Source organism: Mucor velutinosus, assembly GCF_035048745.1.
Source record: "Mucor velutinosus strain NIH1002 chromosome Unknown tig00000165, whole genome shotgun sequence".
Lineage (NCBI taxonomy): Eukaryota > Fungi > Mucoromycota > Mucoromycetes > Mucorales > Mucoraceae > Mucor > Mucor velutinosus.
Genome location: NW_027041913.1, coordinates 1,195,739 through 1,223,329, shown reverse-complemented (window position 1 = coordinate 1,223,329; position 27,591 = coordinate 1,195,739). Strand labels below are relative to the sequence as shown.

Below are 27,591 nucleotides of genomic sequence, written 5' to 3'. Positions count from 1 at the left end.
CACAAGAAAACATGACTCAAATGCATTCATATTTTGCTGTATCATGGACACTAAGGACTAAAAAGGGGAGATACTAGTATGTTGCTTGCTCGTATATGAAGTAGCTACGTGTGTATGGATGTAGAGCATTTCATAAGAATCAGATCCACAGATAATACGAAGGGTTTGCATGTGTAAGTGGAGGGTCAAAATGAAAATAGCAGTATTTTGATAAGATACGCAAGGGCAATCGATAGCACGAGCTACCGCTGCGCAGATTGGTTCTCACTGAAGCGAAGCGAAGGTAGAGAAAGAAACCTATAATACAAATGAATAGACGTTAGCATTCTTGATCTTTTGTCATATTGTCATACAACATTTTCCGCGAGAACTCTTTGAGCAGAAGCTGGCATTTTACCTGAGCTCTTGTTAAACAATGGAAGCGCACCAAACCGAAATAAGCATATCCGTGCAACTCAGTCAAACAGCACATCATTTGCAAGTTTGAAGTCGGTGTTGCATTACCTGCGATGAATAGTTAGGGATGATTTGGTAGTTCCACACACTGGATCGCATTAGAACTTGCAAAAAAAAAAAAAAAAAAAAAAAAAAAAAAAAAAAAAAACGCCTATATCATAAAAGTCATATACACAACTATTGATTTATACAAACACATGCCTTGTTTTATATAAACATAGCAAATGCCCCTTTAGTGAAACAGCATGTCAATAGTTCTTGCGGACAATGGAAACAATAGACACATCAACGGATAGGGTCACAGCGCATTCAAGCTTTTATTGAAGAAAATGTTGGAATTCTTAAACTATACATGGCAATTCAATTATCCAATTCAAGCAACAGGTGGCAATGGGCCTTGCTTGTATTCCTCTGGGATGCGTTCCAATACTTGAATCTTATCGCCTACACGAATCTTACCCGAAGTCAAAGGCACGACATCGCAACAAAACTGTCCTTGAGAGGGTTCGTCAGCAAATTGACGTCTCAGCTTGAGATAGTCAGTAGGACCTTTGCCATCCCAGGCATCCTTCTCTCCCGTATCTTGATTAATGCCAGGAACTACAAATGGGAATGTTAAATATTTGACATGCAATTGATTTTCAGATAATGCAATCTACCTGTACAACGTGCAATGGGTTGAACGATGTATACGGTGGCTTCTCCGATTCTGAATTTACAAAGAGTTAGTATTAAGAACAGCACAAATAGCATGTTGACCTACTTGGCAACCAACCACTGATCTTCTTCCCATGGAATTGTGCCACTGATGGTGATGTTGTTTCGGAATCGATTCATAGGAATCTGATTACCTTTACTAATACCGGTTTCCAGCAAGCCTTTGTTCAGTTCCTCCAAGCTACTCGAGAAGCCAAATGAGATGGGCGACCAGTCCGAAAATGCCGAATGAATGCCATTCAACTTGGGATGAGCAGGACGACTGTAAACGCCATTCTTTGGATCATCCACTATCACTAAACGCACCGGATCAACAGGATCATTCTCTCCAATGGGATCATCCACACTGTGGTTATTTTGGCGATCATGCTTGCGATGGTTGAGCAAAAACTTGGTGATCCATGCTCCTGCCTCATCGCCCATATCATAGACATTCAGTTTGGCACTCCACAATTGCACGGTGCGTTGAGTTAGTTTGCTCAAATCTGGCTTAAGAGGCAAGGTAAGAGGATCTTGGCCATCAGCAGACAGGGTGAGTGTGTTGTCGGTCTCGTTTACAGTAGGTCTTAGGAGAGATAACGAAGCAAATTTTCTGTGGATTTACTGTTGGATCAAAAAACTTCAAAACAAGGTGGATTAGCCATATACCTTTGAGTGACAAATCGATTATTCTCTTCGTATACAATCATAAAACGGCGATCATGCTGAATGCCCATTGAATCAACTTGACATTCTTGCACACTGGTGTAATGACAAGATTTAATAGGATAAATATTAATTCCTTCGACAGTAGGTACGCTTGCAGATGGCATTTAAAGTGTTTGGTATGTAGAGAGAAACATAAATAAGGGTGTGTGTGAGTGTGTGTATGTCAACGGGCTTGGCTTGAATGGCCACTTTCTAGTCACAGGTAGCTTTGTTTGGTGAGTACTCAACATCTGCACGATCAGAGTGCAAATACCTTAATTAAGGATGAAATGTTTGTTTCTAAGGTATATCGTTTTGTTTACATGTTGCCATAGCAACGATCAGATAAGAAAAAAGATCAGTGATTCATCTTTTTTGACATGCACTCTTTTTCCGTGCTGTTTGACGTCCTGGAATACGTGACAGACAATGAGCGAGAAACAATTATATTATTGTCAATGTTTCTCATATCAATCATGCGATAAATCCATGTTCTATTTCGTTAGGCGGAAAGCCAAATGCATAAGGATGAACAAAGACATCTCTGCATTCAACCATGCCGATTTTCGACAATGATTATGATATCACTGATGGTATGATTTGAGATAGTCTCAAGAAGAACAAATGAAGATTATTGCACCAATTCTTTTAAGCGGCCTGGTGAAATGGGATGAAAATCAGTGCGGACTGACACACAGAAATTCCCGAGTTAAGAACCCACTTTTTTTTGCTGCCATTCAAATCAGAAAGAGTACAAATATTAGGTTTTTTTTTTCTTGTAATCAACCTTCTTTCATTTTTTCTTTCATTAGTCTAACACAATTAAAGATGGACACTGTCTTGCATTACGCTGATCAGTTTGTCTTTGATAAACTTTATGCCAAGGTTTGGCCATCATATACCAAGCAAATTGCTGGAGCAATCGTCTCTTCCTGGCCTCGCGATGATTTCTGGCGTATCAACCTGTCTCTTTTCATGATTACCTGTATATTCGGTTGGATCCTTTATTTGGTCACTGCTTCTCTTTCATACTATCTTGTATTTGATCATGACTACATGAAGCATCCTAAATTTTTGAAGAATCAAGTTCGCATGGAGATTGAATGTGCTGTTGGTGCAATCCCTTGGATGACAATGCTCACTCTTCCCTTCTTCACTGGCGAAGTCTTGGGTAAATCCATGTTGTATGGTGGTATGCCCAAGAACGTATACGAATGGCTTTACCTGGCTGCTTCTGTACCTTCTTTCTTGTTCTTTACTGATTGTGGTATCTACTGGTTCCATCGCTGGATGCATCATCCTTTGATCTACAAGCATCTTCACAAGCTCCACCACAAGTGGGTCATTCCTACTCCCTTTGCTTCCCATGCTTTCAACCCTTGCGATGGTTTCCTCCAATCTCTTCCTTACCACTTGTATGTCTTCATGATCCCTATGAACAAGTACTTGTATCTCTTCATGTTCACTTTTGTTAACTTTTGGACTGTGATGATTCATGATGGTAAGGAGTAAAAATTTAATGCATGCAAATTTTTTTACTAATAAGCAACTATTCAATAGGTGAATTCATTTCTCATTCTTCTGTAATCAACACCAGTGCTCACCATTTCGTTCACCACGTTTACTTTAACTACAACTATGGTCAATACTTCACCTTCTGGGATAAGCTTGGCAACTCTCACCGTCAGCCCACCGACGAACAATACGACAAAGCCCTTCGCGATGATCAAAAGGTGATGGCTCGTCAAGCTCATGACGCTGAGGAGATTGAGGGTGAGACCCTTGGTTTAAAGCCCAAAACTCTTTAATCTATTAATGAGTAACCTGGTGCTACTCGACACACAACATCTATTACAACAATTTTAATCCACTTTTTCTTGATATGGTAGTGAATACGATGCATTTGATTCCCATATACAACTTGAATGACGATGAGAGAGGATGTAATGAGGATTTTTTTTAGAGTTTGCTTATGTTGTTTTTTTATTTATTCTTTATTTATTGAAAGATAAGCTCACATAGATGAAATCCTCATTGCCTCCATCGTTGTTTATTTTCGTAGTATGGTTCAGTTTGTCTCCATTCACTATTTTCTTTTTAATATGTATCAATACTCATTTCCCCTTTTCCCTTAAATACTTCAAATCCTCCCATCTCTTCATGTTATTCTTTTTCTTTTCGTCCGCATTTTCATTTTACAAAATTCTTAAACCTAGAAATCATTAGCTTCACTTTTAATTACATCTTTCTGCCTGCAATAACCAATTGAGCTATTAATTCTTTAATTAAAAGGTGTATTTTTACATGTTTTAAGCTTTTGCTTTCGGACTGCTTGACAGCAAAATCTTTTAAGTTTTAGATTCATTAAACAGATAACGTTTACGATGCTAGCCAGTCGGAACATGCGAGTTATGACTGATGGATCGACATTTGAGAAGCACATTGATGCAAGTAATTTTGAGGAATAATGATATAAAGAATAAAGCCATAGATCCGATTCTATTTGGTCATCCTGTAAACAAGAGGTACATGAAATGATCTGTTTGGTCATACAAGTGCAACTGGAAAGTGTAGATTTGATTTTCTCTCGGTCATAACCTTGTCCCGAAACAGCCGGTTCAAATTAGTGTGTTCATTTGATTTTGGCTACTTGAGTCATTAGACATAACCAGTTAACATGGCTTTCAAGAACGTGTATACGCCTTTCTTTTCGAGACATTGGGTTGAAAATAAGTCAATTTGGACTTGCGATGGCTATATCACTCACTTTGCGACAGTCAAAAACTTTATAATTGATCTGCAAGCTTCTTGACAAGCTCTATTCAGGGGAAAATGCAAGGCTTGGATATGAATTAAGGTGATCTCCGAAATGAAATTGCTCAAGACAATATGATTAATGATGCATACTTTCTGACGCCATATTTTACAGCTTTTTGACTCGTTCACATGTTCACAGCTATATGAAAGATTAACCCGTAGCTTACAATCACTATTAAATTACTTTGTTTACGAGATAGGCACAGAATTATCATCGATCCTTGCTATGATTTAATGAGGAGCGACAAGGGATAGTGGACCAGTTTTACTTTCATCTGCATGATTGCAATTTTGCATGTTGCATTGAGCTGGGGCATCCTAAAAAAACCTCTTAAACTATGAATTTTATTAAACAAAGAAATTGCAAAGCAAGCAATAATAATTATTCAGGTTAGGTTAAAATAGTTTGTGGTTCGCATTCCTTTCGTTAAGCGCTCTCAACAGCATCAAGCATCTTTACAATTGGAAAGGCATTGGACTCGCCAGTAGCCAAAAAGAATTCAATCTCTGCTTTACATTCTTCTCTGTTTAAGCTTTTAGAGCTCGATTCGACTTAATTTGCAAGATTCGACTTCAAATTGTGATGACCATCTCATACTCCCTTATGCTTTTTTGGAGTACGTTTTAAGGCGGATCTAATGGTAGTAATTAAGAAGGCTGCTTTGGCTAAGCTTATTGAGCAATTTTCAAAAACAATGAATAGATATTTTGGCGCAAGTGTCGAGATTTTGCATATGAAGATTTAAAAAAAGTAGTTTCAGGGGTTGCTTTGAATTGAGAGAATATTTTGATCTGATATGTGCTATAGTAAAAGTCTTCATTTTTTGATTCAAAAACGCGATCGTTTGATTTTTGATGCAAATCACGAGGTATCCCTCATAGGGTGGCCAAAGTTGTTTTTGGGCGTTTTCTGGTTAAAAAAAACAGCACCAACCGAATGCCCTACAACATTGGCCATCCTTGATCTGCTGCTGTCAATGTGGTCTCATATCCTTTCCTTTTTATCAATCTACAACTTGTTTTGACTACATTTATTATGCCACCGTCTGCTTATAATTTGAAAGAAGCGTGAGTATATCAAGAGATGAGAGGAGAAATTGAAGGAGCAATCAGTGGCAGAAGAAACAGCTAGATGTAATGATCCACATTACATACGTTTCAATCCGCATGATTGAAACATTAGTATAACACACACACATATATATATAGATAGATAGTCTTCTTTTTTGACAAGCATTGAACGGTAGTGAAAATATCTGTCATTACTACTCATTATATACAGTACTTTTATCACAGTAAATCCATCACTTGATCCTAATACTACTCGCCCAAAAATATTTTTCATGTTTTTTAATAGATATTGCCCAAGTTTAAAGACATACAAATAATAGCACCAATCCGCCCCTCCCTAGTAGATATATCTATTTTTTTACAGAATCATTGCACTCTTATTACACTAGACTTGTAACTGTTTTTTTTTCAAAAAATGAAGAAAATTATGCAGAACGCCCAACTCTTGAGGTGGGCATTATTTAAGGTTTTGGTCGTTTTTTTTTTCTTGCAACCAATTGGTCGAAAAAAACGCCCAAAAACAACTTTGGCCACCATGGTTTGAAGGCGATTTTTGGCGATCGCAAAAAAGTTGAGTAAAAGCGTCAGTAGCTAACTGCTAGCTCAGAGCAATCTCTTGATGCTATTCTGACACTCTGGGAAGGCTTCTAACACGAGAAATCGCGCCTCAAATACACCCAAAGTTTGCTGCGCTTTGCAGATTTTTGACTAGTAAGAGGCAGTGCAAGTATGTTATTTACTCAAAAATGAACTACTTTCATTGGCACAGACGCAGAACATCGTAGAAGTGCCGAAGCCAAAGGGGCAAGTTTTGATAGCGGCTGCTTGAGTGAATATTGGAAACTAATATTGTAATCTGCTTTAACAAATAAACTGGTAGATAATAGTCTTTCAAGGATGAAAATGCATGTTATTAACATATTGGATAGCTGACATCGAGATTTGTTATTGAAAATCGAACTTCAAAGTGAATTTCCAGAGCCAAGGCAACCTTGCTGACGGTCCAAATACTGATATAATGCTCAATTGCTAGCTTTTCCTTATCAAACTTGACCTTTTTACACGAATCATACGCGCCCCTTCTCATGTTTAAGTTATATTAATACCTTCTAGAATAACATAGTGCGAATGCTGTCAAGCGTTTGCACACAAATGCTGGATGCCCGAGATTATTGGCGCAGAAATCATGGACGCACAAAGAAACGTGTGGCAAGTCAAATGCCTCATGTTACGTTTGCGAACAAACAAATGCACTAGATGCTAAGCGCCAGAGCAAATAACGTTCTGATTTCATTGTTTTTAGCATAGAAAAGAATAATTATTTTAATGATATAATGAAAACGTGTGGTATATATTAAATTATTCAAGCTAGTAGATGATTACATCCTGATGCTGAATAACGGAAGGCATGCCGCTATGAACAAATGCTAGGAATCGCTTTTGAGTAATATTCAATTGCTCCTGGCAATAATGAATAGTGATATCGATAGGATCAGGAATGGATCTAAGGCACTTTATCTGCTCAGCTAGGTTTTCCTTGGAGAACATTCTACATAGCGACTTGTTGCCATCTGATGTCGTTGTCAGAAACAATCCTCTTTTTGAGCAATCGAAGTTGGCGAGATCATTTGAAAAGAGCGGCACTGTATTGATTGCTAAGTGATACCATAAAGTCTTGTTGGTGTACACAGGTATAACATCATCTTCCAGTAGCATAACCAACATGGTCTTGCTATGCTTCATGAAATATTCCAATTCTTGTATGTATTTTTCCTTGTAAATGTCTTCCAGCGAGCCTTCCGTCGAAACATTGTTTCCAAGAGATATCCTTGCTTGTGGAAAATGGCTCTTCAAGGCTTGAGTATTTCTTTGTCCATCCTTGGTTAAAATAACTACTGAAATCCTTTGTGATACGAGCTGCTCTACATTGAGATTTGCTTCGTAAAGCATTGAGAACAAGGTGCATGTAAACCCAATCACCATGACAACAACAAGAATGAGTATATGTCGAGATTTAGTGTGTCGCAACATTGGATGGTGGATGATGAAACCAACAAGAAGCATTTTAATAAGCCCAACGCACACCACATCTTCTAATATCTGATTCAGGAGTAACCTCAATTGAAACTCACTTTGTGAATCCAAACCCTTCCCAATGATGTTGGTCTGTAACTAGTACTCCTGCCAAATAGTGTAATGATCATCTAAAAGCAAACAGTCCTTTGGGTGGCTTTTTTTTTCTTGCTTTTTTTCTATCCGGCCATTCAACCCACTGACTATACCACTCCAAAAAAAAAAGTCTGCCTGTCAAATTTTTTTCCCTCTCTCTCTCTTCAACCTTTGTTCTTCTTTACCATAACGAAATAACAACAATGGCCGATAAAACAGTTATTAAGCCTACTGCTTCAGCTCCTGCTATCGATACTTCTAAATGGCCTCTTCTTTTGAAGGTAAATTGTTGACAAAATCTGGATTTTTTCTGACATCAACATGTAAAATATTAACGCAAATGTCATGTGCTATATAGAACTATGATCAGTTGAATGTTCGTACCGGTCATTACACTCCCATTCCTAGTGGTTGTTCTCCTTTGAAGCGTCCTCTTGATGAGTACGTTCGTTATGGTGTTATCAATCTTGATAAGGTGCGTTGGATCTCATGTCATGTGGCATTTGTGATGTATATGTTGCTCATTTTAAATATCTATAGCCTGCCAACCCTTCTTCCCATGAGGTTGTTGCTTGGATCAAGCGTATTCTTCGTGTTGAAAAGACTGGTCACTCTGGTACCCTTGATCCCAAGGTTACTGGCGGTTTGATTGTCTGTGTTGACAGAGCCACTCGTTTGGTCAAGTCTCAACAAGGTGCTGGTAAAGAGTATGTCTGTATTCTCCGTCTCCACGATGCCATTGATAGCGAAAAGAAGTTGTCCCAAGTAAATATTTGAATTGATCCAAGTGCTTAGCAGCCTACTTACATTAGTTCACCCTAGGCTATTGAAACCTTGACTGGTGCTCTTTTCCAACGTCCTCCTCTCATCTCTGCCGTCAAGCGTCAATTGCGTGTTCGTACCATCCACGAAAGCAAGTTGCTTGAATTCGACAACGACCGCCATCTTGCCGTCTTCTGGGCTTCTTGTGAAGCTGGTACTTACATGCGTACTCTCTGTGTTCACTTGGGTCTTTTGCTCGGTGTTGGTGGTCATATGCAAGAACTTCGTCGTGTTCGTTCCGGTACTACATCCGAAAATGTAAGTTTAAATAGTGCTGTGCTTGTCAGGCTAAGGGAGATTAACGACATGTGGTTTGGATTAGGATGATATTGTCACTATGCACGATGTTTTGGATGCCCAATGGTTGTATGACAACACCAAGGACGAGACTTACCTCCGTCGTGTTGTTCGTCCCTTGGAATCTCTTTTGACCAACTACAAGCGTGTCGTTGTCAAGGACAGTGCTGTCAATGCTCTCTGTTACGGTGCCAAGCTCATGCTTCCTGGTCTCTTGCGTTTCGAGAGCGGTATTGAGATCAACGATGAGATTGTTTTGATGACCACCAAGGGTGAAGCTATTGCTCTTGCCTACGCACAAATGACTACTGCTGTCATGGCCACTTGCGATCACGGTGTTGTTGCCAAGGTCAAGCGTGTTATCATGGAGCGTGACACATATCCTCGTAGATGGGGTATGGGCCCTGTTGCACTCGCCAAGAAGAAGCTCAAGACTGAGGGTAAGCTCGACAAGTACGGTCGTATCACTGAAGAGACTCCTGCCGTCTGGAAGTCAGCCTACGTTGATTATGCCAACAATGCCGATGGCAAGCAACCCGAGCCCGTTTTCGGCACTAGCTCAGAGACCATTGTCACTGCTGCTGGTATGGCTCCCAAGATCACAGTTCTCGATGTTGCCGCCAAGGACAACGCCCCTGCCAAGCGTGCTCGTGAGGAAGATGTTGAGGAGGCCGAAACCAAGAAAGCAAAGAAGGAGAAGAAGGAGAAGAAGAGCAAAAAGGAGAAGAAAAGCAAGGCTTAAGGATATAAATGTGTCAAATTGCATTGTTTATTGATCCCGTTACACAATCAACTCACAATCAAAACGCACCAAATCACACAATCACGCATATTTTTGAATACATTTATTTACACACACGAAAAGAATGAAATTACACTTGTAAATATATATTGAAATTAGGTACTTTTACCCAATAAAAAAAATTTTAAATTGAAACCCTGCATGCATGCTTTTCATGCTGTAGCATAGTTAGTATAAAAGGAAATTTTATTCAGATTTCCTTGTGCTTCTCTTTCTTTCGCATTACAACTAAAATATGCTACCAAATTTAAGGAATATTGGGGGCTACATGAAACGATTTTATCACACCAAGATCCATTTCCTGCAGCTCCACTATCTGTATATCTTACTGCTCTCATTTTTAGGTTCAACATTTTTCTATTTTCAGCCTGGTACGACATTCGCCTACATCGACGCACTGTTCATGTCAACCAGCGCAGTGACAAACACAGGTCTCAACACCATCAACATGTCCTTCTTGTCCACATGGCAGACGCTGGTTATTTACTTTGGCTCCTTTTTTGGATCGCACGTTATGATTTCCATCATCATTGTCTATGTGCGACGCCATTACTTTTCAAAGCGATTCGAGGACATTTTGATCTTCAACAAGGCCCAACGCTTGAGAGAGGCCAATCGCAGAAGGTTTGAAAAGAACATTAGCGAAATGGAGAAGCAGCGCAGAAAGAGCACAGGCGAAAGCGTCAAAGGAAGCAAGCCATTGCGGCGCAGATTGTCATTCATCTCTGTGAGATCAAGCACCAAAGACAACGACACACTGCCTCAGCCTGTAACAACCACAAGAAAGAAGAGCCGTTTCAGTGCACCACGGCCGCTGTCAACAGGTCTCAGCCATTTCGACCTCATGGCTCACTTCAAAAAGAAGCACAGTCAAAGCATTGGCACTGATCAGCCTATGCAGAATTTGAATGATAGTGCCTCTGAAACACATAGCGAGAGCGATGCCTATCCAGTCGTTCATCCTCGCCAAGCGCATGTAAAAAGCATCTCTCATGACATGGATATGACAGACGAGGACGATATCAGCATGTCTACCTTGCAGAACAATAGCAGCCATAGCGAGGAAGACACACTGCCAGCCCGGCCCAGTTCCGATGCATATACCCATACCCATCCTCTTGGTAATACAACCACCAATCCTTCTATTTCATCGTCAAGCCATCGTCCCAACCTTGCTTCCTCCAATTACAATACCAACCACAGCATACTCTTTGCTGATGATAGCCGGCCTCATCACCCAACAGATACAGCAATTGATGACGATGATGAACATAATAACGTAGTTTCTGGAAATCAAGGGATTGCGTTTGCGGAGAATATAGAACGCCAGAGAGAGATTGCTCGTAGAAGACTAGAGCAAGATCGACGATTCGAAGACATCTTGCAACGCATTGCCGGCGAGACAGCTGATTCTACTTCGGTCCATAACATCAGTTCAGCAGCAACAGCAAATACAGATCAAGGCATCATGATGAATATTGAAACCGAGGACGAGGAAATGAAACGCATCATGAGAGAGCCCATCCACAAGAGTGAGCTGACGAGACAACAGCGATATCGATTAGGTGGTGCTGAATACCGAGCCATTGATTTCCTGACTATACTGGTGCCCATATACTATCTATTTTGCGTTCTAGGCTTTGGCTTCTTCCTTCGTATTTACGTTGCAGCATCGACCTATGCTCAAGGCGTATTGCAAACTACCAACGCAGCTGGTTCAATTGATCCATGGTTCTTTTCCTTCTTTTCGAGCTTATCGTCATTCAACAATCTTGGATTGTCGCTGGTGGATGCAAGCATGACTCCCTTTCAATCAGCACCTTGTATGCTTATTCTTAATATGATTCTTATTCTGGCTGGAAACACGGCATATGCAATTGTTTTAAGATCAATTATTTGGATATTATATAGAATTACACCAAAGACGTACATTATGCGTAGAGAGACATTCCGCTATTTACTGGATCACCCGCGTAGATGCTATACTACACTGTTCCCAGCTACTCAAACGAAATGGCTATTGATTGTGCTGATTGGCATTACAGCTGTCGAATTTATCTCATTTGTTGCTCTCAACTACTGGCTGCCCGTATTGAGTCACCTCGATTGGGGAGCTCGCATCTTGGACGGATTATTTCAATCTGTGGCTACAAGAAATGGTAAGCAGTATGTACTAGCGTCAATTCTGACTACTAACACAAACATTAGCTGGCTACAGTGTGGTTGATTTGATGGCATTAAACCCGGGAACTCAGATCGTGTTTATAATTGCCATGTATATTAGTGCTTACCCTGTTGCAATCTCAATGAGAAACAGTAATGTCTATCAGGTTTGCATGATTCTATACCATAGCTACACCTCCGGAATTAACTTTGGATTTAGGAACGAGCGCTGGGCATCTACAGCGGACAAGATAATGATGATAGCGAATACGAGGATTCAAATGCACCCAACTTTATTCATCGCTTAAAGAGGCAGCCTACCATAAGCAGCATTGTAACAACCTCCCGAAAAGTGCTTCGAAAGCCTGATTTCTTTGTCATGACTCAAATTCAGCGCCAACTCACCAGCGAGATTTGTTGGGTCATTTGCTGTATCTTTGCAATCTGTGTTATCGAGTCAGAGGCCATTCTTTCACCTTCGCCCATTACCATGGCAACTGTAATCTACGAATGCGTTTCTGCTTTCGGTAATGTGGGTGCATCCACTGGCTATCCAAACACATCTGCTTCTCAAGCCCAGCAGTATCACACGCTGAGTAAAGTGGTGCTGATTATACTGATGTATCGTGGCCGCCATAGGGGTTTGCCTGCTGCTATTGATAGAGCTGTGTTACTTCCGTCCGAACAATTGGAACAAAAGGAACAGGAAGACCATTTGCTTCGACGCAGAAACACATCCATCTCTGTGGGCGATGGCAATGGCGACCCGGTCATGTTCTACAATAGATCTAGAACTCTATAGTATCTATTCTGTATAAATCTAAAATACCCCTTTATTGTATATTACAATATATTTTTACTGCATATTTCCCCCTTACGTTGCGTAGCAAAACGGATGCCACATGCTTTGTGTTTTAAGGGATTTCAGGATGATTTGAGTTAGCCTGAAAGCGTCATTATTTCAGAAAGTGTGAATTCTTCCATTGCGTATTCTTGGACTCGAATTTCAGGTCGACATTTTGTGATTTGCAGCTTTTCAGGGGGGGGGGGGAAGGATGTCGATGCATTGATTCACCAAGACCAAATGGTAATATTGATCTATTGCAAGACTAAGGTTTAATCAGAAGCATACAAGTAGCATGTGTTTAATTTATGCTAGGATTAGTGCTGTCGATCAATCCTTTGTATAAACCATTCCAATGTATTCATCAGCAAGCATAATGATGGCAACGCTGCGGTTGTTGAACGGCCATTTTGTATCATTCATGGTGAATGAAATGCTCGAGTAAGATGAATAGTGCCTTGCATCCGGCCAATGTTCAATTGCCAAGGCCTATTGAGGTGAGGGCTCAAAAGGAGGCTTTGAACAGTCAAACAAGCAAAGCCAAGCTTGTGCTATGTGACCGGAACCACCACTGCCTCAAATGTGCTTGTAGTGATGGCATGCCAAGTGATTTCTATACGGAGTCCATTCTACATTTGGTCATTGAAGCGCCATTCATATCTTTTTCCCTTTTTTCCCTTGTTCCAACCAGTTTATCATTACAATCATGTTTAAAGACTTTTTCATCAAAGTAAAGCACCCAGAGCAACCTGAAATTCGCATCATCTGGTCAAGAGTTTACGTTAACAGTGATCCAACTGTTTACGAACGTTTAAAATCCGATGTATGTAGAGGCACACTTGTGTGGATGATACCATTCAACTCATTTCTAACCTTGATGATAGACCAGAAGAGTGTTCAAACTGAGCAATGATTACGAATTTCACTTTAGCTTGACAGACAAAGATGGCGATGTGGTTGCAATCACCGAAACGATTGAATTGCTGAATTACATGCTTGGAAAAGACGCAGACGATAGACTCAAACTCACCATCCTTCCTGCAAACAAGAACGACCAACAGCAGCAATCGCAGCAACAGCAGCTCCAATCTCAACCTCAACCACAACAAAGTACGAACCAAACGCATGCTTTTCAAACTGATTTTTCTGATTCAATTCAAACCATGATGAAACATTTAGAGCTTGGCATGAATCAACTTCAAACTACAGTCAAAACGGTAGATAGTGTTGTAAAGACAGCAGCCGAAACCGCAGCTCATGTCTATCGATCACTCTTACCACAGCCCAGTCTCTCCGAGAAGCCACAATTTGATGTTATCTGTGATGGATGTTATTCTCCTATAAGAGGGTAAATGTTGTTGTTATTTGGCTTGCTTAGTACACACATGGTATTAATATCCTCCCTATTTTTTCTCTCAGTCAACGCTATCACTGTGAAACATGTGATGACTATGATTTATGCAGTATTTGTAAATGTCGTGTGAACCATGATCCAGCACATAAGTTCCGACTAGAAGACAAGCATGTCAATCAGTTTAGGTGCATTGCAGGAGAGCAAGGGCAAGAGGCAATGGAAGGTGCTGCGTCTGTTGAAAGCAATCAGCCACCCCAAACTGTGTTTGTATGTGATTACTGTGATTCTGACATTGTGGGCATCCGACATACATGTGGAGCATGTCCTGGTACGTGCGTTTTGATCAAAGCAAAAAAAAAAAAAAAAAAAAAAAAAAAAAAAAAAAAGCTCAGTAAACTCATCAGCTATCTGACTAGATTTTGATTTATGCCATGCTTGCTTTTCTATTGTCAAGGAGAACCATCCTCAGGATCACATTTTCGTTACTAGGCTCGTAGGTACACAGGCTTCCAGAGACAAAAGTACAACGAGACCAACAAGGAAGCAAAAACAAACAAGGCCCTATTATACCACCCAAGCCGACAGCAATGTTTCTGCCTCAGCATCCTCATCATCCACATCAGCTGACAACTCTATTCCCGCCGCTCCTATTCGACATCTCGGCGTTGAATGTGATCATTGCCAAGCCAATATTGAAGGCATTCGATACAAGGTAAATATACAAGCGATGCGTTGTGGCACTCTTGGTTGACATCCTATTCTATAGTGTGGCCATTGTACAAACTATGACTTGTGTGAAGCCTGTGAGCACCAAGCTGCTTCCATCCACGACAAGACACATGCTTTCATCAAAATCAGATACCCCATTCAAAGCATTGTAAGGAAGCCCTTGTTACCCAAGTTCAAAGAGTTGAGCGACACCTCTAAATCAACCGTGCAAGAAATGATACACAGTATCAATGAAAAGAGCCCTTGCATCATATCAAAGCCGGAAGAAATCATCAATACCATTTCAGCTGCATCGTCAACATCCTCTTTGACAGCTACTGCTGCTACTACTAGTGTTGCTGTTGCAACTGTTGCTGCTTCTTCCACTACATTGCCCATCTCTGAACCAACGCCAAATACGGCCATCGACGCTTCATTTGTATCTGATCTGAATATCCCAGATGGCACTATCGTTGTGCCTAGGAAGACGTTCATCAAAATGTGGAAACTCAAGAACACCGGCAACGTGGACTGGCCATTGGGTTCGCATTTGCTGTTCAACGGTGGCTCCATTTTAAGGCCATATCCTATCTCTCGCCCGGATTGTTTTGCTGTGCCTGTTATTTCGCCCGATGAAGAAACCTGTGTTACTGCAGAGCTCCAAGCACCTGATTCCCCAGGACACTATACTAGCTTCTTTTGTCTGTGCACGCCAGATGGCAAGCGATTTGGTGACAACATTTGGTGCACTATCAAAGTGGATGAAGATCTTGAACCTGAGAAAGGTGGCGAATCAAAGTCTGCTGAATCCATGTCTGTCTCTTCTGTTGCTGCTACCATTATGATGAATTCAGGCAGTAACATGATTTACCCTACGATATCTACCTTGTCCTCGGTCCACGGCTCGCAAGACCAACAACGAGAGCACTCTAAGGCAGACGATGAATATGCGCATGTAAATTACAGTGACGATATTTATTCAGAGGCTACGACCAATGACAATGCATCCACCTTGGCATCACATACTACCCGAACTTACACAGACAGTCAAGTAAGTAGTCCTTCTCCTTCTGAACTGGACATTGGAGAGCGAGCACACAATATATTTTATGATTATGGCTATGAAGACGATGAAAACAATGCTACTGACGATGAGGATAAGAACGGACACAAACAGGAATACATCAGTCGTGCTTACCATGTGATCAGCCCCAGTCTTGACGCCACTCATGCTGGACCTGGCTTCATTATAAATCATGAGGATAACGACGATATCCAGAATGTGGATGTTGATGAAACAGAAGATGCGACTATTACACCGACCGAGAAGAATGAAGATGACGACTTTGTGATTATTGAGGAGGATATCGACGGCGAACATGAAACTAAGGAACAACTTTCTGCTGGTCAAAACGGCATGTCCTCGTCCATCCATTCTACAATCACTGTAATTCCACAGCAGCAGCAGCAGCAGCAACAAGAACGTCCATCATTGCATGATTCATTCATTTATCGATCACAGATTGTGCAATTGCATGAAATGGTATGCTTATCGTTCAATTGAAGTGTATGATGAGTTTTGACACGTTTTGTAGGGATTTACGGGTTACGATGACTTGGCTACAAGCTTGTTGAAATTGCACGATGGCCAGTTGGACAAAGTAGTGTCTAAGCTTCTTGAATACCCTTGAAAGACCTTGAATATTATGAAATTTGTATTAAATACTATATGAATATGAATATAACTGAATAAAACATCTATTATTGCCTACCTTCACGCTGACAACCTTGGTGTCGAGTGATATCCAAATCCCGAATCAATACCTTCATGAGATATCATTTACTTTACTTTCATGGTATTATGATTCCCTTTTATGATATTTCGCCAATATTTTGAATACCGTATACTGGTAAAAGATAAGCACTATTGTCAACTATTCAACAGTTCTGCATATGAAATCTAGACATTTCATTTATACAGTTATGAAGATACAATGATAGAGAAATGTCTCCTTGGTTGACTTTAATACTATTTACGTATTGGCGAGTTATAAAGAAGATAAGTGAGGGCCCCTCGGTATTGAGCGAAATGGCAGCAATAAGAAGTACAAATCAGATTCCTTAGACAAGAGTTCAAGCTGTAGAAGAGTAAGGCGCTTGGAGGCAGGCAAACCAGCAATGACTATTGTACGCAATCATTTCTGAGGTGGTTTAACAGGATATGCCTTATTGACTGCACTGCTCGTGGTAGCAATTTGACATCGATCAAGTGTAAGAGATTTAAGTGCAGGGATACAGGCATTAAATGTCAAGAATACATTGACATCCATCTCGGCACTAGCGATTGCCATAGTAGTAAGCTTGTCGTGAAATGGAGATTGGTCATCATTGATGTCCTCCTCCTTGATGCGATCGAGTGAGAGCTCTATCGTGTCCAATTGATCAAATGTTGATATTGCTTGTATAAATGTCTGTACCTTGCTTAAACCTGGATAAATGATTCTGAGGTTTGCAAGGTTAAGCACCAAAGACCAAACATCAGATGTATAACTTATATCCAAAACAGAGATGCTTGAGCTGGTCGTGATTGAGATATGCTTCAAGTCATTTCTATCACATTCATCTATAAAAACGCTTTCTAATCAGAAGTCAATATTCTTACATCTATCATGCTATAGGTGCCACTCCATACTTTTTGTAGAATGTAACAGAGTACTTTTATTACTACTTATTGCTGCTGATTTTCGCTTTTATTTTTTATAGGATGAGTGATGGATAAGATGTTGGAGCAACTTGTAGTCAAAATAGCTTGACTACACCCTACTCTGCCGTTTGACAGAGGAAAGACAAACTTGTACTGCCCATGTTACAGGCAAACGCTAATAAGATTCGACTCTGCTAATTACCAGCTATTAAGAGTAATAAATCGATAAATGAGGTGCTGGGAGGCGCTGTATTAAAAATTCTTGGTGATATCTTGCTTCGCTGTGGTACAGCAAAGGTTTGAAGCTATGCAGCACCACCACGTTTCACGAAAAAGAGGGAATAGCTATTCCAGGCCCTATATTTATACTAGAACCTTTATACCAGAGCCACTAAACGCGCACTTTGGAGATTGCTAAACATCTGAACGGATTTTCAGTCGCTACAATGGTTGTTAAAAAAAATTAGAAAGAAGAGTGTAAAGTAAGCACTACTATAATAATATATAAAACCAGAGTTTCGACATAATTATCCCTACAACTCTCAACTCAATCATCCGAATTCTTCAGTAGGTAAATCTTAACGATTTCCTGTGCTTCGTTTACAAAATGAGACTTTTTTTTGACTGTCTACGATGCTTCGTTGCAAAAATACGGTTTTCGACGCCCAAATGTGAGTTTGCAGTGGCAAACACACATTTTCCTTTGATAACAACAGCATAAAAACGTCCATACTGTGCTGAAGTTCATAAAATAAATCCAGCGTGCGCATTGACTAATGCTGGCGCACGAAATGAAACTTGCTTGTTCCACGTTACTGCAGTAAGAGTTAGTGCGGAATACATCCACTCTGATCTGCATTCCGGTAGTTCATCCAGTTGCCAGATTTAGATATAAACTGTATGTACACTGGATTAGATGTACGATACCGATTTATACTATAAGAAGATATGGACTTCAGATACGCTAGTACTATAAGATTCATACTATATAAGATATAGGCTATAGATGGCACCACGGACATGGATGGCGCTATAGACTTATACTTGTATTCCGACATTGACTACGGATGTTTACCATATCTGGATAGGCACCAAGATTAATGCAATATGAGCTTGTTACTTCAGATGTGCACTTTATGATCCACGCTATAAGACACATGCTTATATCCGTGATACTAGCTACAGATACTTTATGTACTACAGACTTGTACTATATATGAGACATGCCATATATCCAGATACATGCTAAAGATGTATGCTCAGCGATATACACTCAGATATGTACTATTGATATAGACTAAGGAGACTGTACCTATCGGATACATGCTACTAAGCTAAATCGATATTAATTATCCTTATAGAAAGGATAGATTAGGATACTTCGGATGAGAGTCTAATTATTCATCCAGACAGAGCTAAATCATGATTAGCTTGCTGGAGTTGTCTTTTAGCATGATTAGGCATTAGTTGATCTGAGTTGACTTATTTGTCAATCTGATTAATAGAACTTTTATCCATTGTTATAGTATATAAGAAGGATCATCTACCTGGCCAGTAGAGAGACTTCAGTTTACTTTACACCTGTCAGTTTGATAACAAAATATACCTTTATCAAGTTGACATTACTGTTTTTTTTATTCTTTTTTTTCCGTGAATTTTAGTCTATCAAGCCTCAAATTCCACACCACCATTGATTATATCTTGACTGGCAGTGATGATAGGATTATTAGTCTCCATTAGACTGGCAGCAGCTGAGCCTTGAGCATCAGTACCAACAGGAGCAGCAGAAACAACCGGATTGGCAGCAGTGAGAGCTTGATCAGTGGACGTTGGACCAAAAGTAGCAACAGTAGCCTCACCAGCATCGGTTAAATCAGGAGCTTCTTGATTAATGACCTTGCTAATGGATTTCTTGGGTGAAATAGTAAGTAAGACTTGATAGCAGTAAGAGATCCAGAGTAGATAGAGTTGTGATAAACGAGATTTGTTGAATACAGATTAAAAAATGATTCATCAGAAACAAATTATTTATAAAAAGAGTATGAAATTAACCAGGTAGTGAAGAATATCGTTTATTACATTGGAAATAAGAGGATTTATATACTATTCGAATTGAGGGATCTGATGTGAGGATAAGGTATTCGATGGGTTGATTTGGGTGATAGGATAGAAGATTGGATCTATTATCCTGAACATACCATGATACAGATCGTAACTGAATCCTGTTTCATGCCAAAGTTTATGATCTGATGTGATCTGTGCTTGAACTGATTGTTTCTACGTATTTGGATATCCGGTTTATAAATGATACATCAAACATGATAGGCTTAAAACTAGTATTCCTCACATAGAACTGTTTAACGGATGGTGAATTCAATCATAGCACATTATTTTACTATTGAATAATGAAGGATTTAAATTGTATCAATATTTGGATACATTTTTATTACAAATACAAAATTATAATACATGACAGATCAATAGGAGACTAACTAGTTGTAACCTTTCGTTGTTACAACCTCTTAGCCAATCAGATTGCTTGAAAACTCCGCTGACCTAAAAAAAATTTTGCGAGGGTTTCCCCCTGTGTTGATGTGAGGCGAAGTTTTAAGCGCCGCTATAATGGCAATATAGCCGCTGCTGTCATCAAATTTCCCCCAGGTGCTAGGGCATGCCTTACTTACACCACCTAGCTTTAGATTCTGGCGTTGAGACCCTCAATCATCACCAAAGTAAGTAGCGATAACCAAGTGGAGACAGCCTATCCACCTCCTAGCCTCGGATAAAGTCTTGTTGAGCTTCAGGGATAGGCACATCCACACAACTTAAAAAAGGTATGCTTCAAAGAAACATAAAAATAATAAAAGAATGAAGAAAAGAACGTACTACTATAAGAGTATAGTAGTACGTAGGCAAAAAAGGGATGCTCACACAAAATGAGTCAAAGAAAAGTATAACAAACACAACATCAAAGATGTTCAGAACAACTCGCTGTTATTGCAACAAAAATGCATACATGAGCAACGCGCATGATAATAGTCGGATGTCAAGCAACACAAACACGCACAATTGCAGAAGCAACAGCAGTATTATAAGTGTATAATACAACATAATGACTAATGCTGTTTCATGTGAAGCGACATAGTCAACACAAAAAACAATCCACGACCATATAACAAAGTAGTATTACAACGGCAATACAGACATATAGTAGTACATCATGCTTGTTGTTCATACATAAGAAGCAACAACATTGCAAGCATTCGTTGAGCTGATCGTATCACAGCCAACAAAAGAAAAAAAAAGCGTAACAAAGCAAACGCTACGAATGCATTACCACGAGAAAGGAAGCAATAATACAAACGTCCAGAGAAGCTTTATATCATTGCAACCGCAAGAAAAAAGGTTACTTACCACTTACCGCAACCAGAGATAGACCAAAGAACAAGCATACAACAGAGGCAGCAGACCAAGAAAGACCAGACTAGCAGCAGCAACACCAGTAGCAACAACACCAGTAGCAACAACACCAGTAGCAACAACACCAGTAGCAACAACACCAGTAGCAACAACACCAGTAGCAACAACACCAGTAGCAACAACACCAGTAGCAACAACACCAGTAGCAACACCAGTAGAAACAGAAGTAGCCACAATGCCAGTGGCAAGAGCAGTAGCAACGCCAGCAGCAAAACCAGCAGCAACGACACCAACATCATCGAAAAACCGAAGAACGAGCGACACCAGAGACCAGACAAAGACTAAAGAAGCAACCGCCAGAGACAGGGACCAGAGAAGCAACTACTAGACATAATAAACCAAAGAAGCAGACAGCAGAGATAGCAGAGAAGTAACGGCAGCAGCACCGACGTCAAACAAGTAAAAAAATTATGAGAACCTAATAAGCAAATTCGATTAGTGACGATTCTATGTCGTCCAGTGCTCGTTATCAATTGGTACCTACAATATTCCACTTCAAAGAAGCAGTATCAAGCCTTTCTAACAGTACAGGGCAGCGTTATCAAAAGCTAGAGTGTTATTTTCAATCAAAAAGGTTCCAAAACCACCATGGTTTGATGCTAAACACGCTTTGCAAAAAGGAAAAAAAAAACGACGATGGTATGGAAAAATGAGAGGGCGCCCTATCCGACGTCACGGCCAGTAGACTTAATCTGAGTCTTCTTCCGTGGCAGCAGCAACTGCTGCACTTTAGTTTGAAATTGTGCAGTGGGTATTTTTGTGTTCACATTTGACTTGATCTCACATTCTTTAAAGGTTTTTGCTAAGTTTAACTATGAAAATTGTCGTTGTTATACTTTACTTTCTAATTGTTAAGCACAAAGAATAAAAGGATTATTATTTGTAGCTTATAAAAAATGTTCGATATCATAAAAACAAGAAAAGACTTATTTGAATAAGATCAGACACAAAAACTAAAGATTTATTGATAAAGACAAGAGTTATTCTATTTATACTAAGTTCTGAATGCCAAAGTGGCGATTTATCTTGTACAGCGCTTATCACGTCTGGTGAACCTCAGTATTTAGATAGCTGAGATGCACTTCAATTATCATAGCTTGTCCATGTTGCTGCACAACACAGACATATCTACCCATCAAGAATACCTTAATCTCTATAGACAGTTGTAGTCCTTCTGGCACAACACTCAGTATGGAGACGTTCGTGGAAGATTTGCAAAGTTCGCTCGAGTACTATGGTAAGGTGTACCAGATCAAAAAATACACCATTGATGGCTTCTTTGAGGGTCATATCAGTTTTATGATTGACACTGCTGTCAAATACAAGAACACCGAAGGCAAGGAGTATGTCGTCCAGCCGATGAGCCGCATGATGTATCTGTCCGCTTGGGATGACGTCTATGTGCCTGCCACATATCGCGGTGCCCCACCCGTCTGCCACTTCTGTCGCCAGAGTGGCCACATCCGCGCTGCCTGCCCTGTACTATTGAAGCGCCAATGCTTCAAGTGCCGCAAGCTTGGTCACAACGCTACGTTTTGCAACGAAGAGGAGACCACTTTTGAGGAGGCACTAGATGAGTACGAATCGAGCAAGAAGGCCATTGAGAAGCCCAATACTGCCAACGCTCAACGCCGTACCCCTGAGAATAACCAAGAGAAGCGCCATAGATCCACTCCCACCATCGATGATGTCGTCGAGCAGCAGCAACTGCAACATCAAGCCGCCGCCGCCGCTCAGACTGCCAACAAGCAAAAGGGGTCCACTGGCCGCCCGAGACGCAGTTCAACGACTGAAGCGATGGATGTCAATCCCAAGGCTCTCCAGCGTACTCCCCAGGGTAGCTATGCCTCCAAGCATACGCCTCTCGGTGTGTCTCTCCACATGAATGTGGATTCCGAAGGTAGTGATGCTGCCAACGCTGATTTTTCGTCTGATGTGCTCCCTCTCCGCCGTCACTCCGTGAGCTCAACGTCTATGTCGCAGACTCCAGTGCATCACGCCGCCGATAGGGCTTAATGATACAAAAATCATTGTGTATAGTTACCCTTAATGCCCGAAGCATCTTTAAGAGTTCCTCTAAATCAACACACAGGGAATTCAGTTCCTTCTTACACTCCAAAAACCTTCAGCTTGATATTCTATGTCTGCAGGAGGTTTTTTATTATTGTCAACAAGAGCATCTCACTTATGATAAGGTGTGTACTTTTTCCTATATGTTTCCTCGGTCTGCTTTTGTCGTCTCCAAACACTGTGCCATCATCTGCCTAAAACCCGGCCTAGAGCTCACGAACACTGTCATCTCTCGCGACGAACGCTGCATCACTGCCTCTGTCAAGGACGCTCACCAAGTCATCTGCCAAGTGGCTAATGTGTACATGCCAGCACAGGCAGCCAGTCGTCATGCTTTCCTGCCAGAGCCAATGTCCATGCCCTTTTGGTCTGATATGCTCGACTTCCAGTGGATTTTGCTTGGGGATTTCAATATCCATTTGCATGATGCGGGTGAAGCTCGTGGCCCAAAGATCAAACCCTTCATCGAATGGTTAAATACGCATTTTCTAAACTGCTTCCCAAGAGGTACTATGACTCTCCCTCGTGCAGGTTCTATCATTGATTACATTTTTGCGCCTCCTCGTATGGCAACTCGTGTGCTCAATGCTCAGCTTCATCACATCCCTCCGGCATGAACAGATCACAGTCTTCTAACTATTAACCTGGTCACCTCTGGCGTGAAGATGGGTCCTGGCAGCTAGCGTTTTAATCCATACTTGCTTGAAAATAGGGAATTCCAAGCTCTTATGGATAAAACAGTGGAATTCTTGGCTTCTGATTACTATGAGGAGGTTGTGGGCAATCCAGGTGTCTCTGGTGCTGAGTGTCGGAATCTGGGTGTACGGTCTGTCCAGGAGAAGTAGGAGTCGCTCAAATCTATTATCAAGTACTGTGCCCAACAGTTCACCAAAGGCCAGAAGGCTCGCTTTAAAGCTAGAGTCTCTCGTCTTCATCGTGAACGAGAACAGCTGCTTGGTGACCAGGCGGAGACGGTTCGGGTTAAGAAACTGGAGAAACTGATTGAACAGAAGATTCTCGATGATACTCGCCAAGCGACGCTGCGTGCGGCCACTCGCTGGCTAGATATGGGTGAACAGAATAACAAGTACTTCTATGGTGTGATCAAGGATCGTGAGGCTCAACAGACAATTCAATCCTTGAAAAGGGCTAGTACAGGTGAAAGATTGACGCATATGGGTGAAATTCTTCAAGAAGCTCGATCATTCTATCAAGTGCTGTGCACCCCGGATGCCATTGATCTGGCGGCAGTGAACACTCTTTTGGAAAAAATCCCTGAGGATGCAAAGCTACAAGATGCCGAGGCGGATAGGCTCATCGAACCACCCTCTATAGACAGTGCCTTAGGGTTGATTGACCATACAACTAAGAACAAGTCTCCTGGTTTAGATGGCCTTCCGTTCGAGGTCTATCGATATTTGTGTGACAAATTCCCTCCTGTTCTGCTTCTTCTACAACAAGCGTTGACTGACACACTGTGTTGTATCTTCCCAGACTCCTGGAAACAGACGAGGATGGTGCTTCTTTTCAAAAAGGAAGATCCCGAGCTGCTCAAGAACTGACGCCCTCTGTCATTGATCAATAGCGATGCCAAGTTGTTCACCAAACTGCTCGCCAACAGATTTAAGCGTGATCTCTCTCAGCTAATCACCTCGTATCAAACTGGCTTTATGCCTCACCGTTTGATCTCGGGTAACGCCTAGCTCAACCAGACGTTGATGAACAACTTCCGTGACGCTGCTCCCAGTGATCCTAATGTTACTGTGCTTTTGGATCAGGAGAAAGCTTATGATCGTGTAAGCCCTACGTATCTGACGATGGTGCTTCATCAGTTTGCTCTTCCGGCATCCTTGGTTGACAGTATCTCGGGTCTGTTCATTGATACTCGCATCCCTTTATCCATTAATGGATGGCCGGGTGCTCCTATTGAACAACGACGTGGTCTACGGCAGGGCGATTCGCTGTCGTCCCTAATGTTTGATCTCGCATTTGAACCTTTCCTCAGAACCATCTTGGCTTGTGCAGACTTACGTGGTGTGATTATGTCTACGGACAAACGCCCGACCTTGGCACGTCGAATTTCGGTTGCTTCCGCTCCAATTGAGCCACAGACTGATCATGTCCTTCTGAGTGCTCCAGCGAGCCCTCCACGGGTCAAAATGCTTAGTTATGCTGATGATTTGGAAGCCTTTCTGGCGTCTCCGGCTGAATGGCCCGTGCTTTTGTCGCTCTTGTCACTCTATGGCAAAGCGTCCAATGCCAAGGTCAATTTGGAAAAAACCGTGCTGGTGTCGCTGTTTGGCAAGCCTCATGACGATTGGAAACACTTGGCGGACTCGTCTAACGTTGTATGGCTCGATGAATCTTTCAACTGGCTCTGTGAGATATCTCGGCTACCCTTTGTACCCTACCGAGGAACAGTTGGCTCATTTCCTGGATACTATCACAGTGAAGGTGCAGCGTCAATGCAATTCGCTCACGAAGCGACAGCTCTCCATACGTGGCAAGGGTTTGGTGGCAAACTCCCTTCTTCTGTCTCGTTTGTGGCATATTCTTCGTGTGGTTGTTATACCCAGTAAGTGGCTGGAGGAGATCCAGCGCATTGTACGTCAATATATTGTCTCGTTTTGGCCGGTTGTGGCATGGGATTCTCTCTGCCTTCCGTGCAAACATGGTGGTCTCGGTCTGGTCGACATTAAGAATCAGCATCTCGCTTTGCATCTCATTTATGTCAAACGGCTGCTTCTTCCTCTCTCCCTGGCTACTATATACTTTCCATGTATACTCAGGTCATGCTACTGCTCTTCCGTTACTGTTGTATCTTCGTAACTACTGGCCTCGTTTGAGAAAATGCCCTCATCTAGAACATCTGGCTCGATTATTAACTCGTTTGTCTCCACTGACTCCTTCTCTGGAGTGGCCGTCTTGGTGGCTCCTTGATCTACCTTGGCTACAAGTCTGTTCCCTTTCGCCAACAGCGACCTTGACGAGAACTAGTGACAAACTACCCCCCCGCACAGGCTGATTGCCAGCCTCTTGAGCGTGCTACCAGACACCAACATCTTGGCTTGCTTACGCCCTCGCATTACCGCATTCTTGCAATATCTGTTCAATGCTCTGTGCCCTTTTGAGGGTCCTCCTGTGTGGATCATTCCTGATTCTCTCAGATCGGTCATGGCATTCACCGACCAAGAGCGTACTGCCATGCTGGAGAGCTCGACAACCCCCTCTCCTCCGGCTCCTAGCTTTTCGCACTGGTACATCATCACCGACCCGTGCTCAAAAGCTACAGTGGACAAGATCACGCTCGGTACGCTGCGACGTTCATGTCACCCCTCATTTGATATGCTTCGTGACCCAGCCCACCCTCCTCGGTATCGCCCACCACATCTCTTGCTTCCACCCCGCCTCTGGCGTGATATTTGGTCCCTCTGCCTTCCCGCCAAGGCCTTTACGCGGTAGTGGCGTCTGCTGTATGGTCATCTCTCGGTTCAGGCTTGTCTGCACTCCATCAACGTTGTGAAGTATCCTTCCCCTCTTTGTAAGGTGTGCTAGGAGGCGCCTGAAGATGAATACCACATGGTCATCGGCTGCAATAGTAAGTCCCTTTTCTGGTATGAGGTAGTCTCCCATCTCGGTCTTACTGCTAAGTTCCCTATTGACGCTGCCATTTGGCTTGGGCTGACTACCCTTCATGGCCAGGACAACCATCCTCTAGACATTTCCATCTTGAAACTTCTTGGCGTTGCCTTCTCTCGCGTGTGGCAACATCATTGGGGCTGCACCCTTGATGGTAAATCATGGCTTACTCGAACAGTTTTCTCGTCTTTTCTTGCCGATAACGCCAAGTTAATTTCCTCTTTCCTAGACATGTAAATACAAAATAGTACCTTACTGTCTAGTTTTTAATAAAAAAACACATTTAAATACAAAAAAAAATTGATTCAAGATATACCATAGTAAAAGTCTTCGTTATCAAGGTGAAAAGCGCGATCGTTTGATTTTCAATGAAAACCATGAGGGGTACCTCATGCTTTTGGGTCTAACTTTATCCATATTTTTTTGATCCCCAAAAAGTTGAGCAATGGTGTCAGAAAATAACTACCAGATGAGAGCAGTTGTTTGGTACTATTCTGATAGTCTGAAACGACCTTTAACGCGAGAAAACACAGCTCAAATGCGCCCAGATTTCGCTGTATTTAGCACACATTTGACTAAAATGGGATAACATCTGTATGATACTTGCCCGTATATAAAATAGCTACGTATATATGGATGTAGAGCATCGCATAAGAATCAGGTTCTCAGACAATATGAAGGGGTTTCATGTGTAAGTGGAGGGTAAAAATGAAAGTAGCAGTTTGTTGATGATACTCAAGGGCAATCGGTAACGCGAGTTACCGCTGCGCAGGTTGGTTTTCACTGAAACG

The 27,591-nt window shown here is 41.5% G+C and overlaps 11 protein-coding genes across 11 annotated transcripts; 8 read left to right on the top strand and 3 right to left on the bottom strand.

The window, feature by feature from the left end:
* Positions 1-829: 829 nt before the first annotated feature.
* ATC70_003350 (uncharacterized protein) lies at positions 830-1,985 on the bottom strand (the record flags this gene model as incomplete). Its single annotated transcript, XM_064822712.1, has 4 exons — positions 830-1,056; positions 1,116-1,165; positions 1,220-1,765; positions 1,822-1,985. 4 exons carry the CDS (start codon positions 1,983-1,985, stop codon positions 830-832), a joined length of 987 nt encoding a protein of 328 aa, XP_064679312.1.
* Positions 1,986-2,688: 703 nt separating this feature from the next.
* ATC70_003349 (uncharacterized protein) lies at positions 2,689-3,668 on the top strand (the record flags this gene model as incomplete). Its single annotated transcript, XM_064822711.1, has 2 exons — positions 2,689-3,361; positions 3,421-3,668. The coding sequence occupies 2 exons, from the start codon at positions 2,689-2,691 to the stop codon at positions 3,666-3,668; spliced, it is 921 nt and encodes a 306-aa protein (XP_064679311.1).
* A 3,448-nt stretch (positions 3,669-7,116) lies between these two features.
* On the bottom strand, positions 7,117-7,698 carry ATC70_003348 (uncharacterized protein; the record flags this gene model as incomplete). The annotated part of the gene is made up of 1 exon (XM_064822710.1): positions 7,117-7,698. One exon carries the CDS (start codon positions 7,696-7,698, stop codon positions 7,117-7,119), a length of 582 nt encoding a protein of 193 aa, XP_064679310.1.
* A 422-nt stretch (positions 7,699-8,120) lies between these two features.
* On the top strand, positions 8,121-9,778 carry PMP3 (plasma membrane proteolipid Pmp3; the record flags this gene model as incomplete). Its single annotated transcript, XM_064822709.1, has 5 exons — positions 8,121-8,198; positions 8,276-8,392; positions 8,458-8,682; positions 8,740-8,997; positions 9,062-9,778. 5 exons carry the CDS (start codon positions 8,121-8,123, stop codon positions 9,776-9,778), a joined length of 1,395 nt encoding a protein of 464 aa, XP_064679309.1.
* A 295-nt stretch (positions 9,779-10,073) lies between these two features.
* Positions 10,074-12,803, top strand: SWF1 (palmitoyltransferase swf1; the record flags this gene model as incomplete). Its single annotated transcript, XM_064822708.1, has 3 exons — positions 10,074-11,997; positions 12,047-12,168; positions 12,222-12,803. The coding sequence occupies 3 exons, from the start codon at positions 10,074-10,076 to the stop codon at positions 12,801-12,803; spliced, it is 2,628 nt and encodes an 875-aa protein (XP_064679308.1).
* Positions 12,804-13,551: 748 nt separating this feature from the next.
* Positions 13,552-16,598, top strand: CCH1_3 (calcium channel protein; the record flags this gene model as incomplete). The annotated part of the gene is made up of 6 exons (XM_064822707.1): positions 13,552-13,668; positions 13,730-14,193; positions 14,265-14,527; positions 14,616-14,911; positions 14,966-16,450; positions 16,503-16,598. 6 exons carry the CDS (start codon positions 13,552-13,554, stop codon positions 16,596-16,598), a joined length of 2,721 nt encoding a protein of 906 aa, XP_064679307.1.
* A 2,678-nt stretch (positions 16,599-19,276) lies between these two features.
* Positions 19,277-19,625, bottom strand: ATC70_003344 (uncharacterized protein; the record flags this gene model as incomplete). Its single annotated transcript, XM_064822706.1, has 2 exons — positions 19,277-19,545; positions 19,607-19,625. 2 exons carry the CDS (start codon positions 19,623-19,625, stop codon positions 19,277-19,279), a joined length of 288 nt encoding a protein of 95 aa, XP_064679306.1.
* A 2,657-nt stretch (positions 19,626-22,282) lies between these two features.
* VPS27_1 (Vacuolar protein-sorting-associated protein 27) lies at positions 22,283-23,107 on the top strand (the record flags this gene model as incomplete). The annotated part of the gene is made up of 1 exon (XM_064822705.1): positions 22,283-23,107. One exon carries the CDS (start codon positions 22,283-22,285, stop codon positions 23,105-23,107), a length of 825 nt encoding a protein of 274 aa, XP_064679305.1.
* Positions 23,108-23,304: 197 nt separating this feature from the next.
* On the top strand, positions 23,305-23,778 carry ATC70_003342 (uncharacterized protein; the record flags this gene model as incomplete). Its single annotated transcript, XM_064822704.1, has 1 exon — positions 23,305-23,778. One exon carries the CDS (start codon positions 23,305-23,307, stop codon positions 23,776-23,778), a length of 474 nt encoding a protein of 157 aa, XP_064679304.1.
* A 111-nt stretch (positions 23,779-23,889) lies between these two features.
* Positions 23,890-24,723, top strand: PHB1_1 (Prohibitin-1, subunit of the prohibitin complex (Phb1p-Phb2p); the record flags this gene model as incomplete). The annotated part of the gene is made up of 2 exons (XM_064822703.1): positions 23,890-23,982; positions 24,046-24,723. 2 exons carry the CDS (start codon positions 23,890-23,892, stop codon positions 24,721-24,723), a joined length of 771 nt encoding a protein of 256 aa, XP_064679303.1.
* Positions 24,724-24,879: 156 nt separating this feature from the next.
* Positions 24,880-26,623, top strand: ATC70_003340 (uncharacterized protein; the record flags this gene model as incomplete). The annotated part of the gene is made up of 2 exons (XM_064822702.1): positions 24,880-25,736; positions 26,182-26,623. 2 exons carry the CDS (start codon positions 24,880-24,882, stop codon positions 26,621-26,623), a joined length of 1,299 nt encoding a protein of 432 aa, XP_064679302.1.
* Positions 26,624-27,591: the final 968 nt, after the last annotated feature.